The sequence below is a fragment of the Ambystoma mexicanum genome, chromosome 11 (assembly GCF_040938575.1).
Source record: "Ambystoma mexicanum isolate Mex_15411 chromosome 11, UKY_AmexF1_1, whole genome shotgun sequence".
NCBI lineage: Eukaryota > Metazoa > Chordata > Amphibia > Caudata > Ambystomatidae > Ambystoma > Ambystoma mexicanum.
Window position 1 is genome coordinate 484,968,393 of NC_090934.1, and position 17,716 is coordinate 484,986,108.

General features: G+C 52.3%; 1 protein-coding gene across 5 annotated transcripts in view; it reads right to left on the minus strand.

Moving 5' to 3' along the window:
- The window catches only part of TTC17 (tetratricopeptide repeat domain 17), a 2,246,693-nt gene that overhangs the window by 1,792,528 nt on the left and 436,449 nt on the right, over window positions 1-17,716 (minus strand). For all 5 annotated transcript variants that reach the window (XM_069623328.1, XM_069623332.1, XM_069623330.1 and 2 more), the window contains one exon: window positions 10,784-10,915. In XM_069623328.1, coding sequence (XP_069479429.1) covers window positions 10,784-10,915 — 132 coding nt within the window. The remainder of the gene's footprint in view (window positions 1-10,783; window positions 10,916-17,716) is intronic.

The window sequence follows — 17,716 nt, forward strand, 5'->3', positions numbered from 1 at the left end:
CATGAATGACGTGCTCCGCGAGCTGTTGGATGTCTGCGCACTAGTATACATTGATGACATTTCGATTTACTCAGCGACAAAAAAGGACCACGTCACCCAAGTCCGAGCAGTCCTGGAAAAACTCTGGCAACATCGGCTATACGTCAAATTGGAGAAATGTTTTTTCATGTAGCATAAGTAGAATTCCTCGGATTCGTTTCACTCCCCAAGGCGTATGCATGGACACACACAAGGTAGATGCTATCCTCAACTGGCCCTCACCAACATCCACAAAGGGGGTCCAGAATGTGCTTGGGTTTGCCAATTTTTACCACCGTTTTATCGCAGGGTTCTCCCAAATCCTCCACCCAATCACCTCCTTGTTGAAGACGAACAAACAGTTCAACTGGTCTGCAGAGGCAGAAGAAGCCTTCCAGAAATTGAAACAGGCATTCACTACAGCGCCGATTCTGCGACACCCCTGACCAGAACTACTATACACGGTCAAAACCAATGCCTCCAACATAGCGATGGGAGCAGTGCTGTCAACGGGATCCCGACACCGGGCAACTGCATCCCGTGGCGTTGTGGTAACGCAAGTTCTCTGCCCCCCCCCCCCCCCCCCCGAGTTAAACTATGCGATCACTGACAAAGAGTTGCTAGCGATCAAGGTGGCTTTCAAGGCGTGGAGGCATAACCTTTTAGGAGCAAGATATACAGTCACCGTAGTAACAGATCACCGCAATCTACAATACCTGAAAACTGCCAAGGCGCAGTCCTCACGCCAACTCCACTGGGCTCTTTTATTTGCAGAGTTTTAGGGAGAATTCTCATTCTATGGCTAATTTTCCTCACCTAGTGAGTCCCCCAGGAGCTTTGATGGATTTCTGGAGTTAATTTTTTTCCACTTGGTAAGAGTGTGAGCCTTTTTCCCACTCTTATATGTGTTTTGCCATGTGTATTTTTACTGTCGGTGTGATCTTGGGCTCTGGAGCACACCACTCTATGAACCCCACTTTTTGTGTGTGTTACACCGCACCTTCAGTGCAGTAGCATAGGGTTGTCTTTGAGACTTCCCCCTGACTCAATTTTTCTGGGGCTGACTACTGTCCCCCAGAAACATGTAAAGTTGCCATTAACTTTATGTAGTCTTTTAAAACGACACACCCAGTACACCACACCTTACATGGAGTACTGGAAAAGGGTTGATTACTATCCCTTTTTAGTCTGTGCCTCTCTGAGCTCTGTTTTGCTCTTAACATTTAGACTGGCTGGTGGCAGTGGTATCTACCCTACCTTTTCTACCGCGATTATATTATATAAATGAGGTATTGCTCCCGGCTACTATATTAGCCTCGAACATAAACCTGCTTGACCAAATGCTTTCTTTTGGCCCAGGTCGGGTTTATTCGCCATTTCTTTTTGTTAAAGTCCTTCTTGTGTTTTACTTTGCGCGGCAAACCAGGTTTGCTTTCTTTGTTCACCGTCTTTTGGCAGGCTTCTGCAAAAAAGCCCTCCTCTTGGCGCCTGGTTGTCTAGGTGGGCTGAATGTGAGGGAGGAGTGTAGTTATCCCCTGCAGAAGGTATCCTAGGAAACCCAAGTCACACTTTGCCATGATTGGCTGAGGTGGTTGTCCATACCGGACAACCCACTGTTGCGTGATTGACAGCCAGGCTGTGTGAATGGGGGATTTTCGCGTAAAAGGCAGGACTCTTGGGCTGGTAGTCAGAGTCGCCACCGGAACTGCAAGGAACCGAAGAGAAGCGGAGAAGACGACAGCTGCTGCAACTACCAAGTCCCAGTGAAGCCCTGCTGCAGTCCTGAGCTATCTACCCTTCAATGACCAGAGAAGATCCAGTCCGGAGTCTTCTTCCCTTGAGCCTGGTGGGGCCAACCATCTCATCTTCCACAGCCAGAGGATCCTCTTCGTGGTAGAAATCACTGCACACTGCTATAGTGGTCCGGATAGCCATCTAACGAGCCTCTCCTGTTTTAAAGGAGCGCACCTTTTATTCACCGTTGCTGCTGCTGGGCTCATCCCTGGGTAGTGCAGCTCAATCCAGACATCGTCTTTGTCCCCACGACTGACGAGCCAGGAACTGTGAGTCTGCAGGAAACTACCAGGAACAACTGCCGTGGCACCAGCTTCATCAGAGAATAAGGTTCTGTGTCAGACTTCAAGGAACTAGGGTGAACCCCCTTTTCTCCTCATCCAAGGCTCATCCTCGTCTTCTCTCCTTCTTATAACTTTAGCTTCCTCTTTTGACAATATCCAAGTACTCCTGGCATCATTGAATCTTGAACTATCTGACTGTGTGTTCTTCGACAACATGAACCCTGTTCCACCTAACACCGACTTATCTTCGGTTTAGGAAATGTTCCCTCATTCTGTCTGCCTCGACAAAATTATTGCTGATGATTTTTGCCCCCAACTCTCTTTGGTTAACTCAGGTGCTAAGTGTGTGTTTACCCCGGTAACATTTCTTTCCTCAGATACGCGTATCTTTAGTAAGACAGAACTGTCATTACTGTCAAAAAGTGATCGCATCTGTATTCTCTGTAACGTCTTGTTTCACAATACCGGTCCGTCAAATCAGAAGGTACTTACCTTGAGTTGCCTTATACAAAGTGAATTGGTTGTGTGTAGTGTATTTTTAGTGTGGTTTTAATTTAATAGAAGTGAAGTGTTTTGCAGATGGTCAAAAATAAATGTACTTTTACACCAAAGACCTTGAGTCAGTGTTTGCTCGAGTCACAGTAACTGTGGTCCTTTGTGTAATCACTACTACTGCTCATTTGCTCTTAAGATAAGTCTGGCTGCTCCGCTACTGCTACCACTTTAACAGGGTAGTACAGGCTTGTACCAAAGGTGAACTTGTAGTCTTAATTGTGTGTAGTGGTCCCTAAGGTCACTGCACAGGATTCTGCCTAACACAGAGTACGACTTCATTATCACCTACAGACCCAGAGTACGCAATGGGAAAGCAGACGCCCTATCCCGAAGGAGTTAGGATGAAAATGCGTTCGCCACACCAGACCCAGTGGCCATCATCCCAGAAGAACAGATCTTAGGTACAATTGCTGCAACCTCCACTCTAGACAACTTGAAGTCTGACCTGCAACACCTTATGGATCAATCGACAACAAAAATGGGTGGCCAAAGGGAGCAAACATACCATTGTGGACAAACTGACATACTATCAAGGACGACTACATCCCAAATAAGGAACAATAGAATCAGATCATCGCAAGTTACCACAAAGCATTAGTGGAAGGGCATCCGGGTATAGTCAAGACCTTAGCCAAAATAAAGAACTACGGGTGGCCTACATGGCAGAAGGCCGTTGGCAAGTTTATCGCAACCTGTGGTGTCTGCGCACAAAACAAAACTCAAAAACAAAGTTCTGCAGGTCTTCTACTCCCTCTGGTGGTACCACCCGCACCATGGCACACTCTGTCAATGGACTTTATTACAGATCTTTCTTCCTGCAATGGGTACACCACCATCTTAGATATCGGAGCTCAATTCTCAAAAATGGCCCATTTCATTCCTCTGAAAGGCCTTCCTACTGCATCCACTCTGGCTACCGTGTTTCTGGAACAGATCATCCGGTTACATGGGTTCCTATCAGTGTTGACATCAGACCGAGGAACTCAGTTTGTCTCTGCATTTTGGAAAAAGTGCTGTAAAATCGCTAAAAATCGACCTCAGTTTATGCACGAGCCATCGTCCCCAAACCGATAGCCTTCTGGAACGGACAAACCAGACACTGGAGCAATACCTGAGATGTATGCTGCAACAAACTGAGGACACCTGCAAGGACGTACTTTGGATAGTGGAGTGCGCATACAACAACTCCACTCACACCAGTACTGGTCAAAGCCTGTTCTATATTATGTACAGACAACAACCACGGACATCAGATTTGGACCCACCCGAGTCATTGGAAATGCCAGCAGTAACAACATTACACAAGACCATCACGCGGGTCCTCAAAGAAGTGACAGAACACCTAATCAGGGCCAAAGAGAAACAAAAGCGATTCACGGATCAACATCGGAGAAAAGCCCCAAACTACCAAGTCGGGGGCATTCAAATACATTCCTCTGAAAGAGACACGGGCATTCCGCCCCAGATACTTGGGACCCTAAACCATCTTGGATTTGAAAGTGGTTCGATCCAAGCTATACTATCTCAGACTGGAAGGGTTACAGGCCCAAAGACCAGACCTGGGAACCAAGTGAGTGTGTCCACGGTAATCAGACGTTTTGATCTCAATAATCCAACCAAACCGGGTCCAAAGAGAGAACCACCCTTGAGAGGGGCTTTGTGGGGGGAGTGCTGTCACGCCCACTGGCCCAAGGACACAGGTGCAATACCCCCAAGTAGTGGGTACCATGGGTCACTGCCTAAGAATGACCCATGCATGTCCCTTCAGGACACAAAAACACAGGGGGCCTGACTGGACTCTGTCCTGGCGCCATTGGCGCCAGGCTCATGAGAAGAATTAACATGGGACTACTTTTATTCTATTCAGGCCGCTTTATACCAGGCCTTTTTCACATGCATGAAGCTGGGTGTGACTTCCCAGGCCCAGTTTCACATGGAAGCTGCTGGGTGTGGCAGGCAGGCCAGGCTAATGGGCGTGGCCCAGAAGCCCAGCTATATAAGCTGCTCCGTCCTTGAGGCCCATGCTTCGCGTTACCTTGCACTCCGATGCAACGTGACGCTCACTGTTGCATGAACCTGCAGATACTCGTCTCCTGGAATCCGACGATCCTGTTCCTGACAACGCTCCACGGCAGTCTTCTTTCACGAACTCGCTCACTGCAAAGAAAGACAAAAGGACAAGGTTAGAACATTTCACCATTGGAGAACCGCGCTGCATTCAAAACACGCGCATCCCTACGAGTCAGTCTACCTGTTACCAGCAGCCGCTGGTCCAGTTCCTCATCACTCCGGCTGCCGCAATTGAACTCAGCAGCTCCAGGGCCGTAACGTCACCTACACAGGAAGAGAACCAAAGAGCAGGGTTAAGGAAGGAACGGACAATAACACATAGAACGAACACCATAACAAGGAAACAAACGGTAACACGGAATGCAAAGAAAGAGCTGAAAACGAACGCGCAGGGGAAGACAAACAACATTACTTCCCGAAAGAGGAGTGGTTAGCAGTAGGACTGGACTACCGCCCGCATAGGACCAGTGAAGGAACTCTGTCCTCGACAATCAAGCGCCCGTCAGAAGTAGCAGGATGGATAGCCCTCAGACAATAATAACCAAGTGAGCCTTCCAAAGCAGCGCATCTACGGGGAATCATGCCTCAGGAAGAGACGGGAAGTGGGGGCAAGGGCCAAAACTAGCATGCTCACGCCCATTATATCCACGCAGGAGCGGCCCTGAGAAGCACCTTCCCACCATTGCAGCCATCAGTACAGAAGGGGAATGCAGATCCAGGACAAACCTCATCCCTGGGAGGACTTCAACCGTGCCCCAACACCCCCGCAGAGACCGGGTGAGCATAACACTGAGTCCTGTCCAGGTAAAACCTCAATGTCCTCTTGACATCCAAGGTATGCAGCGCTTTCTCTGCTGCCGTGGACGTCTTTGGAAAAAAGGTGGGCAAGGCCAACGTAGCGTTCTTATGCAACTCTGACGGAATCTTTGGAATAAAGTCAAGATCTGTAGATGGGAGAACCTTATCCCTCATGAAACGCAGATATGGCGGGTCGATAAGCAGACACCCGCCTGGCAAATGTAATGGCCACCAGAAAAGCCAGTTTCCACATGAGAAACTTCTTTGGGGGGGGGGCGTCCTGAATAGGCCTTTGAGGAAATGTTTAATCAGCATGTCGCTGAGGTGTAAAGTTGCGCTGCCTCTAGAACCTGGAGATGGCAGCCAAGTGGACCTTGATCGAGAACGCCAGACCCCCCACCCCCCCCCTTTGCCAACAGCAGTAGATAAGGCAGGAGTTGTGGAGGCGACATCTGCAATGGCTGCACGTTCGGTTGCCGCGAGCACCAGGCACAGAAACCTTTCCACTTTCGGCTGTAAGACACGTTGGTAGATGGTGCCCTTGCGGCTGCCAAGATGCAACAACAGTCTTGTGGAATTCCTAGGTGTCCAAATTCGGAGTAGTCAGGAGCCACGTTGAGGGAGCTGGGGTCGTGGTGCCACACCTTTCCTTTGTTCTGTGACAGAAGATCCGGCTCCGACCGCAGATGAAGAGTGCCGTCCACTGCGAGGTGAAGAAGGTCCGAGAACCAGTACTGCCAGGGCCGGAACCAGGCTACAAGGGATCCCCTTGCAAAGAACCTTGTGCACCATCTGAATTGTTCTGCGGACCAGAGGAAACGGAGGGAATGCGTATGCGAACAGGCCGTCCATGGGAATGAGAACGCGTCCCCACCTTGAGTCCGGATGAGCCACCCTGCACTGCCTGTTTTCTGGGCTGGCGAATAAGTCCAGTGGGGGAGTCCACCATTGCCTGAATATCATCTGGTGGGTTAAAATTTGGGACATACTAACACCCGAAAAAAGGTCATGGCAGCCAAAGCGGGCTTTCTCCATCGCTTTATGAACATTTGGGCACCACTGTTAGACTATGACCAGAACTATCCGGCTCGGACCCATTAGCCACGCTTAATCGCGAGAGCCCTGCACCTAACCAGCGAGTATTCATCGCCTGGCCCAGCCTAATGAGACAGAGACAAGGCCCAGCCGAGGATAACGAGGGAGGGACAAGGGAAATGTCAATTTATATGCATCGCGGGAGGCCGCAAGTAAATGTTGATGTATATGTTCCCCTGTGCGCTGATTTATAAATAAGCGTAGAAAAAAAAAAGAAAGGAGACAATTTGGGATGACTGGGATGCAGGACACCATGGAGCCTAGAAGAAATGAATGCTCGGCGGCGATCGCCTTTCCCGGCACCAAGGATCCTAGCTTGGATGACCCCTTCTCTATTCTTTCCATAGACCGCTTCACCAGATTGAGATGCGTATGGAAATGAGTCCCCAGAAAAACCCTGAAGGGGGTCAGACAAGATTTGGTGAAGTTGACTGCAAAGCCCAGCCATTGCAACAGGATCATAGCCGCCTGGACAGACGGACGCCCGCTGACGAGTCGACCCCCTGACCAACCAGTCGTCCGGGTACAGATACACATGGTGACTTCCCTGTAGAGGTAAGCTGCCACCGGAGCCAGGCACTTGGTGAACGTCCTCAGAGCCGACTTGAGACCAAAGGGGAGAACCCGAAACTGGTAATGCTCATCGCCGACCACAAACCGTAGAAAGCGGCGATGCTTGGGGTGCATCGGGATGTGGAAAGAAGCATCTTCTATATCCAAGGATGCCAAAAATTCCCCAGGCTGCACTGCCTGAATAACGTCCTGCAGCGTTAGTATCCTGAACCTTTGGCGTTTCACATGTTTGTTTAGCGGCCGCAGGTCCAGAATGGGGCGCCACTTTCCGTTCGGTTTTTTGATGACGAACCAGAAGAAGGTACCTTGTCCTCTTTCCGACGTCGGGACCCTTTCTATAGCCCCTTTCTCCAGCATCAGGTGCACCTCCTGCCGCAAGACCTGTAAATGAGGCTGCGAGCCCTGCGCCTATGGAATAGGGAGTGGCTCCAACGAGTGGCCGTATAAGACTGCATCCAGCACCCATCGGTACGTCATAATCAAACGCCACTAGTCGACATTTTGCGCCACTGTCCCTCCAAGTCGACTGCCGTTGTGGCAGTCATTGTTGAAGCTTGGACTGGCGGCCTCTAGTAGAGGAGTCGGAACCCCTCTTCTGCTGACTTTGAAAGCCCTTGGCTCGCTGAGCTGACTGTTAAGATCGACAAAAGCCAGAGAGGAATAGTTGGAGCAACTGGAGCCTTTGTCGCAAGATCCCGCAAACCTGGCGTTCCCCCGAGGCTCCCCTAAAGGAGTGAAAGCAACGAAACGAACGCCTACCCTGCAGCGTCGCCAGGGACCTCACTGTATCCAAAGCCTCGTTCATATTACAGTTACTCCCCCTCGCATGGCATGTCCACCACTTTATGCTGCACTTCAGGTCGGAAATCGGTATAGCGTAACCATGCCTGCCGCCGGAGGACGACTCCATTATTTATCTGTTTAAACCCAGACTTCGCCAGTTCCACCACAATATTAATGCAATGATTGGAGTCTTCCTCCCCTTCATGAACCAGAAGTATCGCCTCTTTACGCTGCGGCTGCTCAGGCAGATGGTCAGTAGTGGCACATTTCCCTGTCTCAGCGCGTCATAATGCCAACGAGTTGGCTGCCTTCACCGTAGTTGCCCCCACCGTCAGAACCTTCTTGCCAAAAGAATCCAGATTACGGCCCTCATTGTCTGGGGGAGTCGCACACTTATGCTGGCTACGCACCTTCCTAGTGGCAGCCAGCGACACAACTCTGGCGTGGGCTGCGATGTGAGGCACTTCGGTGCAGACTCAGCGCCTTCAACTTTATCTCCAAGCGGCCCTGGACCACAGGCTCCGTGAAAGGATGGCGTAATGCGCAAAGCCCTTCCTGCTACACGTGGTCCAAGATGGGGATAGAGAAGATCGCCTTCTGCCGTTTCCCCATGTGATCCAATAAAAAAAAATATTTCCTCTGGAGTAAGGCCAAACTCCTGGCAAGGCTTGGCCTTCATGCATGAAAAGCACCCACATCGTCCGGGGGCAAGGGCTGCGCTGGACTGCTCAGGTGATCCACCTCTGGGTCCATATCCCAGGTATCCGCCCACCTGGGTGAGGTTGAGTGCGTGTCTTGCGGGACGCTTTCGGACTCCACCAGCTCCCCTTCTTCCTGATCCCTACGAGGAGGGGTGCATCTAGGAGATGGAACAGGCGGCGGAACCAGGGGAGACTTCCTTGGGTGATCCTGCCCCTTCGGTCGGGGAACTGCCAGAACCTCCTGCCCCAAGGGCTCCACAGGGTTCTGGGGCACCGGGAGCCAGGCATCCAACTGTTCTAGGAGCGACTGAGCACCTGCATGGAGAGCAGGGAGTGCGGGTTGACCAACGGATACTGAGGCAGAACAGTCCCAGGCCGTCCGATGTGGATGGAACCGCCAGCCATAGGCCGAACACCAAAGGGTCCAGGAACGAATAAGACAACTCCTCGAGACGAGGCTAAATCGTAGGTGGAGGGATCCTGCTGTAGAATCTATGCTGGTCCCAGACTGCCGCAGCAACTCCCCGGAAGGTAATGGACCTCGATCAGACCCCAGCGGACCCGCAGAACTCAGAAGTCCTACACCCACTGAAACAGCAGTTGTCGAGGCAGTCAACTTTGTGGTCGCCAGCAAGGTCGTCCCCGAGGTCATCAACGGCAAGGCAGACAAAGGGATCGCTGGCATCAAAGTGGTCGTCGACAGGTTCACCATCGTTGATGAACTCATCTGCGGAATTGAGGCCCCAACTGGCGGCCTGGGCTTCGCCGGCGAAGATGACCGCTTGGATGCGGAGCTGGAATGGCATCTGGAAGACTTTGCCAGACGGCGAATGACGCCGGTCCTTCGACAACGATCTCTTCGTTGACAAGGACGAACGTGACCGCAACCTCTCCTTGTCCGAAGACGACGGCCTGCGCGATGGTTCACCAGGCTTCTCCGACCGGCCACTCTAATCCTTCGACTTCTCAGGCCATGGTGCACGTGTGCCCGGAGCGGGGCATCCGGACCCTGTGCTTGTCTGCCCCGGCCTCGAACACTCACTGCCTTTTCCGAAACCCGAAACTGGGCCTGTCCCCGGGCGTGGTTTCTTAGGCGCCGGCTCTACTGACTGTGCCCTCTGGCGTGGAGGAGATCTCTTCGCCAAAGAAGCAGAAGACTTGCCCCCGCGGGCCAAACCAACCTCCGATCCCAGATAGACCCCGTCCTTCAACCAGCAAATGCGCAGCCAGGTACGGTCTTTGAGCGTCTTCTGGGAGAACCCCTGTCAAATCTCGCAATTCTCCACAGAGTGATTGGGGTACAGGCAATACAGACAGTCCGCATGACCATCCCCTTCATAGATGTTCTTGAGGCCGCAGGTCTCGCTTGGCCGGAACAATTATTTCTTTGGGCCAACAGATGACATGATGGGCCTGGAACACCGTACCAATGAAGCCGTAGAAAATCGGAAGAGCAGAAAAAATTCTCGAGAGAACACGAGGTGATCCCAACAGTTTGGAGACGGTTGAAATCTGAAGGGAAGCCACGGGGGTGGGGCTATTTATACTGACATCCTATTGGTGCAACCTAAAGCACCCATAAAGATGCCGATAGGACACTCAAAGTGTCGAAGTTTTCCATAGTAAAACTGCTATATTAAGGTTACCGAGGTTTCCCAGCCTGATGAGGGGAAATATTCACAGCATGTAAATCCATGAAAGATCCAATGCTGGAGAATCTAGTTTATTTCTCAAACCTTTTAACGTCTGTGTGCTCATTGTAATTTTGAATAGAACAGCACTGCCCATCTGAGGCCACCTTCCGTCAAGCAACTTGTGAGATACTTCGACAGTGAAGTGCACAGCTTTTATCCGAGCAGTTAGTACAGTAAACAAACACCCCTTTAAAATTCCTCTGAACATTTGATAATCAACTTTGCTTTGCTGTACATTTAGCATTATCAGAAGGTTACCCATAATCTTAAAAGGTTATCTTACGTTAAAACTTAAAAGAGGAAATACCTATATCTAACAAGGAGAATGTCAAGAACAGATCAGGAGCCTTTTGCGTTTGCTAATAACGTACAATGGTATTTGAAAGATTACATAAACAAGAGCTATTGTGGGCCATACCTTCAATAGACCTTCTTTTATACGATGTCCGATGTCATCAATGTTTTCCCCTAACCTTCTGGATAAGGCATGGAAGAGAGGATCTTCTTTCGGTAAATCGGGAGCAGAAAGATTTACCCGTTCTTGTATACCCTAAGAAAGCAAGAACAGTTAACAAAACTCTTCCTACTGAAATTGGTATCAGTTTACAATTGGAAGGTCATCTGTTTTGGTGTTAGACTTTACATAAGCAACAACTGTACAAAGCAGGCCGGTCTCTCCAGAATGTGGCACGATACCCTGCAAAACTTTCCACTAGCCATGAAATCATGGTTTCTTTCAACTGGCAGGGTCACTGGGAGGAACATTTTGTTGCCTTCAAAATAGGTAGTGGAGCTATACAAAGTGTTAACTCTGCTAGAAGGCGGGCGCAAAACAAAAGGAAGAACTTAGAAGGAAAGCAGAAATTGAGGTGATAGGCACAACGGGAAGGTTTCAAAGAGATTTAATACATGGTGTTAAGAGTTTTTCAGAACCTACTCTTGATGGTTTGAGAAGTTAACTCTAGTGGACTAGACCAGGTTTTTCATAAAAGTCTAACCAACCTCTCAATGGACTCTAGATTAGAAGGGTAACAGGTCCACACATGCAAGAACAAAAATAGTTTTAGTAACATATTAACATACATACACATACAAATATACATATATACATATATTACACTGCCACGGTAGTGGCCGTGTAGTTATGGTTAAGTTGCTGTTTCCATAGGAAGAGCACTTTTTGGGCGGCGTATAACTCCGCTCCCCCTGGACGAATCCTCACCAAACTTTGCAAAAAAAGTATATGGGCCACTCTGAATTTTTTGCAAAGTTTAGTGAGGTTTGGTCCGGTGGGGAAAGTTTTGGGGGGGTCCCAAAACGTCTTTTTTTCCCCATAGACATAAGGAACAAGTTACTTACCTGCAACTGTTGTTCTCCAGCATGGGTCTGGAATGGATTCACATGCTCATGAATATTCCCCGTCGTCAGGCTGGGAATCCTTGGTAAAGAAATAATCAGTATCAGTTTCGTTTCTGATCTGTCTTTCTTAGTAGTAACCAATCACTGATCTCTGGGTCATACTGCCCCCAGCCAATGACTGCCCTCTCCCTAAGCCCCTCCCCTGGCAGCCATCCTCAGATTTGGTAGCACGTAAAGTGGCAGTATGACCAAGTGAAGAGCCACAGAGGGGAAGGAGGGAGGGTTCTCATGTGAATCCATGCCAGACCCATGCTGGAGAACAACAGTTACAGGTAAGTAACTTGTACCTTCTCCAGCATGGGGTCTGGCATGGATTCACATGCTCATGAATATAAGAATACATAGCAGTACACACATGCACAACCACGGGAGGTGGCAAAGGCACAACATTAAGCATTCCATAAACTCAACATTAAGCAACGCTTACATCCTCACCAGGCCCACCTTCAGGCGAACAGGTTGCGCAGCACTGCTTGGCCGACCCTGGACTCCTCCCTGGAATCCCGGTCGACGCAGTAGAATATCGTGAAGGTGTTCGTCGACCTCAACGTAGCAGCTCTGCAGCAGGGGCACACCAGACAAGAACGCCGTGGTAGTAGCGATCGCTCTGGTCGAATGGGCTCTCGGACGGCCGGGCAAAGGTCGGTTTTCCAACCGGTGACAGTGCATGATACAGCCAGAGAGCCATCTGGAAATGGAAGCCTTCGAGAGGGCCTTCCCTTGGTTCACAGGTCCAAAGTTCACAAACAGCTGCGACGTCTTATGAAAACTCTTTGTGCGGTCCACTTAGAACTTCAGTGCTCTAGCTACATCCAGCGAGTGCAAAGTCCTCTTGGCTGGCGACGAAGGCTACGGGAAGAAAACTGGTAACACCAAGGGCTCGTTGAGATGGAAGTCAGACGGAACCTTGGGCATAAAGGAAGGGTGCGTCCGCAGCACCACCCTCGTGTCGTGAAAAGTCAAGTATGGAGGCTTGCAAGATAGGGCCTGGATCACTCCCACTCGCCGTGCGGAAGTGATGGCCACAAGAAACACCGTTTTCCACGACAGGAACTTCAACAGTGCTGACTGCATGGGCTCGAATGGCGCCCCCATGAGCCTGGTCAGCACCACGTTGAGCTCCCACGCCGGGGCTGGGGCCCTCGCCCGATCGTTCTCGCCGAACAGTCCCATCATAAATTCCTTCACCAGGCGATGAGACCACAAGGATGACCGTCCCGTGGTTACGGTGTATCGGGAGATTGCTGCCAGATGTATCTTGATGGAAGAATGAGCTAGTCCAGCTTTGGCCAGCGACAGTAAATACGGCAGCACCTGAAGAGCCGTAATCCGTAGAGGGTTAATCTTCTTTGCACTGCATCAGACAGAAAACCTCTTCCACTTGTGTCCGTAGCACTTGAGAGTTGAGGACGCCCTGGCCTTTGCAAGAACCTCCTTGCAGTCCGCAGGGATATCGTACCCTCCAAACTCTAGTGCTGCAGGAGCCAGGCCTACAAGTTCAGCGACTCCGGGTCATGATGAAGGATGGCACATCCTTCTCTGGAGAGAAGATCTGCGTCTGTCGACAGCTTGACTGGTGGGGACGCTGACAAGTCCAGAAGGTCCGGGAACCAGATCTGCCTCGGCCACGCCGGTCATGCGACGAGGATCATCCTGCACCGGGACCTCTTGAGCTGGTTGACGAGTCGCAGTAGCAACGGCAACGGAGGGAACGCATACAAGAACAGGCCGTCCCAGGGGAAAGAACGCATCGCCCATGGCTCCACGGCTGGGGAAACCTGCTGGCGAACCTCTGGCACTTGGAGTTCGTCGCTGTCGCGAACAGGTCAATCTGGGGTTTGCCCCATCGCTGGAAGAGTCGATCCACTTGATCCTGACGCAGTTCCCACTCGTGGCACGAGCGCAGCTCTCTGCTGAGCGAGTCGGCGATGGTGTTCTTTATTCCTGCCAGATGAAAGGGTACCAGGAACATCCCCTGGGCAACGGCCCAATGCCACAGATCCTGGGCTTCCTTGGATAGGGCCGGGGATCTCGTTCCTCCCTGCTTCCGGATGTAGAACATCGTGGTGGTGTTGTCAGTGAAGATCCTCACCACCTTGCCCTTGAGGGACGGGAGAAAAGACCTGAGGGCCCAGAACACTGTCCGAAGCTCCAGGATGTTGATGTAGAGAGGCTTCTCCTCCGGGAGCCAAAGGCCTCTCGCGTGCAGATCTCCGCTGTGAGCTCCCCACCCCTCCAGGGAGGCGTCCGTCGTCACCGTCACCTGGTGAGCCGGGGTCTGGAAGTCTGTGCATGCGGGTGCCCCAACACCAGATCGCTTGGTGGAAAGTCTCATCGAGAGAGATCCTGTCTTCGAAGTTGCCCGTCGCTTGCATCCAATGGGGCGTCGAGGAACTCCTGTAAAAGGCGCATCCGAAGCCTGCAAAGGCGCACCAGGTATATGCACGATGACGACATCCCGAGAAGGGACTTGATGGACCTCAACCTGGCCACGTCCGTGGCCTGCAGGCGCTGCATCTTGCCCAGAATGGCCTTTGTCCTCTCCTCCGACGGCGAGGCCAATCGTTTTACTGTATCGAGCTTGGCTCCCAGAAACAGTGCGACCTGCGACGGGACCAGGTGGGATTTGGGGGAGTTGATGGAGAATCCCAGGTTCGTGAGCAGCTGGACGGTCTTCGCTGTGTGTTCGACGGCCAGTTCACTTGTCCTTGCTCGGATGAGCCAGTCGTCCAGGTAGGGGTAGACGTGGATCCCCTGCAGGTGCTGCCGCGCCGCCACTGGTGCTAGGCACTTGGTGAATACCTTGGGTGCCGACTTCAATCCAAACGGGAGGGCCTTGAACTGGTAGTGCCGTCCTTGGACCACGAACCTGAGGAACTTTCGGTGACCCCTTAGAATGGGGATGTGGAAGTAGGCATCCTCCAAATCCAACGACGATAGGACGTTGCCTTCCTCCAGCTGTGACCATCCAGAACTTCTGCGCCTTGATGTACTTGTTTAGTCGAAGCAGGTCCAGGATGGGGCGCCATCCTCCTGTCTTCTTTCGGACGAGGAAGTATCTTGAGTATACTCCGGACCCCCGTAACCTCTTTGGCACGAGCTCAATGGCACCTTTCTTGAGCATCGCCCTTACCTTGAGCAGCAGTTGAGGGATGTGGTTTTCCTTCCTGGCCACGGGAGGAATGCAGGGACACTTCTTCAGGAATTCGAGCACGTGTCCCTGGGCAAGGGCATCCAGCACCCAACGGTCGGTGGAGATGGACTCCCACACGCTGACGAACTTCGTCAGCTGGCCTCCCACCGGGGTGCTTCGGTGGGTGCCCGACGCAACGGCCGGTTCAGTCTTGCTTGGAGGCCGCCTTGGCCTCCCTGGCAACGTCGGCGAGATCCACTGGACTTGCCTCGTCCCCTGTAGGCTTTTTGCGACGAGTAGCGAGCCGACTGGCGGTACGTCGAGGAGCCGCCACCGAATCCTTTGGAGGCACCTTGCTTGCCTCCGAAGGTCCAAAAGGGCGGCCGTCGTTGCTGCAGAACTCTCAAGGCCCGAGCTGTCTCCGTGTCGGTCTTGATGGCCTGGAGTGACTCGTCCACAGTCTTCCCAAACAGATTGTTCCCGTCGAAGGGCATGTCCAAAACCTTGGTTTGCACATCCTGGCGGAAATCCGTCGCTTTGAGCCATCCTCGCCGTTTGAGGCAAACGCTGTTGCCCAAGTGGCAGAAACCCGTGTCGGCAATATCCATGGGCACCGTTATGGCGTGGTCCGACACCACCTCACCTTCCTGTAAGATCGCTAGGGCCTCTGCCCTTTTGTCGTCCAGTAGGAAGTCCAACAGGGAGGTGATCTTGTACCACAACTCCCTGTCGTAGCGGGCCACAATCGCTAGGGCGTTGGCTGCCTGGATCGTCGTCACCGCCGACGAGATGACTCGTCCCATGGCATCAAGTTTTTTTCCCTCGCTGCCCGGCGGGGAAGACTAAGTTGAAGCCGATGGGGCCCCCCCCCCCCTCACCCGCTTTCTTCTTGGCAGCGGAGAGATGACCGAGTCCGGGGTCGGTTGTGCGCCAAGGCACAGGGGGGGGGGGCGCGTCGGGGACCCGGTTCTACTTCTCGTCCAGACCGGGGGGTCGTGGACAGGTTCTTCAGAAGGGCGAGCCCCTCGTCCCAGATGTCATCCAGCAGAGGCACCGCGAGGACTGTCTTCCTCTTGGCCTTGCGCCGTTGGTAGAGGAAGCCTTCCTTCTTCTGCTCTTCGGGGCTGAGCTGGAAAAGCTTGGATGCCCTGGCAATCATGGCGTGGAAGGAGCCAATCTCGTCGGGCGGGGAGACCCGAGGAGGTGGTGAAGGGAGATCCGTCCCATCGTCACCACTGTCGTCATACGTCCCCGTCGTGGCTGTGTCCGTTCCCGTGTCGTCCCCAGGGACAAAGGCTGAGAGGGCCGTGAGGGCTGAAATGGAGGGGGTGGATGAACTCTCCTCCTTTTGTTCGGAGGGCTTCCCGACGAGCCCAGCTCTGGGTCGTCCGTCGTGGGTAGAGGAAATTTCGTCCTTATCTCAGTGCATAAGGATTGGATTGCCATCAAAATGGCTGCCGAGTTGTCCTCTGGCTCGGGTTGCGACGGGCGCGATGATTGCTCCACTGGAACCTCGTCGGCGCCACCGTAGTTTGTCGTCTTCCTCGTCAGGATCCCTCCCGTGGGACCGGGCCTCCTCAACGTTCTTGGCGAGGCCCTCCAAGACTTCAACCAGCACCTCCTCGAAGGCTGTGTCCGTGTCCGTAATGGCCATCGGCCCCCCTCCTTTTTCCACCAGGGGTCTTCATGGGGGTCTTCTCGATGGGCTGGAAAGAAGATGCCCTCTGCGGGGGCAGGGAAACTCTGGGCCACAAGATCGCCTCCACTAGGGTAGCCTCCACAGGCTGTACCAGGGCCGCAGCGACTTCCTCAATAGAGGCCTTAGCCGGGTGAATCAAGGCCTTCATCACCTTGTGCGTGCTCGCGGCATTCACCTTGGGGGGAGGGTCACCGCCACGCTCCCCCCTCGGCTGGTTCCTTCAGTATCGACCGGGGCCTCTCCAGAAGCTTAGCCGGGTTCTCGGACTTCCTCTTCCCCGAGCCAGAGCGTTGGCTCGTGGTTGATGGCTCCGGTGAGGATGCGCCCTGCCTGGCAGCCGAGGAGCCAGACCGTTCGGCGCTCCCAGTGCCAGCGGACTCACTGTGCTTTGCCTTCTGTTGGGCCCCCGTCGCTGGGGCGCCCTCACAGGACTTAGAAGACTAAAAAATAAAGCAAAATAATTAGTGATATATATGTCTGCTCCGTGGACACTTCCCTGTTCGCTCCGGGGACAAGATACCGATTGGCTAAGGGGCTGGCATCATGACCGCGGACACGCGACGTCTCTGCCGATTGGCTGCAGTGAGACGTGTTCAGCGTCAAGATTGTTTGGATGCGCCCGACATCACCAGCGGCAACATGCTATTTCGAAAACTATTTTGCTGTGTCAGAGTGCTTGGGGAGGTTCAGACAGTAAGAGATGGGTGAAAAACTGCATTTCTTCAGGCGGTAGCTGTTAATGATATATTCCCTATGCCCGCCTTGTTTGGGATGCTTTTAAGTACAGAAAATGAGGGCCTCATAAGGGTAGTATTTCATTCCGTGCTGTGCGCAGGCAACTTGAAACTGTTGTAAGGACACGCGTGATCTTAGCGAACATTGAAATTTAGTACATGCTGTCATTAAATTATTTTTTCCCTACGAGTGTGCTATTCATTTGTACGCTGCCATGGGTGTGACATGCTGCGGTGGTTGTAGCCTGGGCGTAGAGCCATATTTGTGACATGCTGCGGTGGTTGTGGCCAGGGCGTAGAGTCTTGGATGCATGGCCGTAGGTGGAAGGCCATACTTCCAAGACTGTACGCCCTGGCCACAACCAC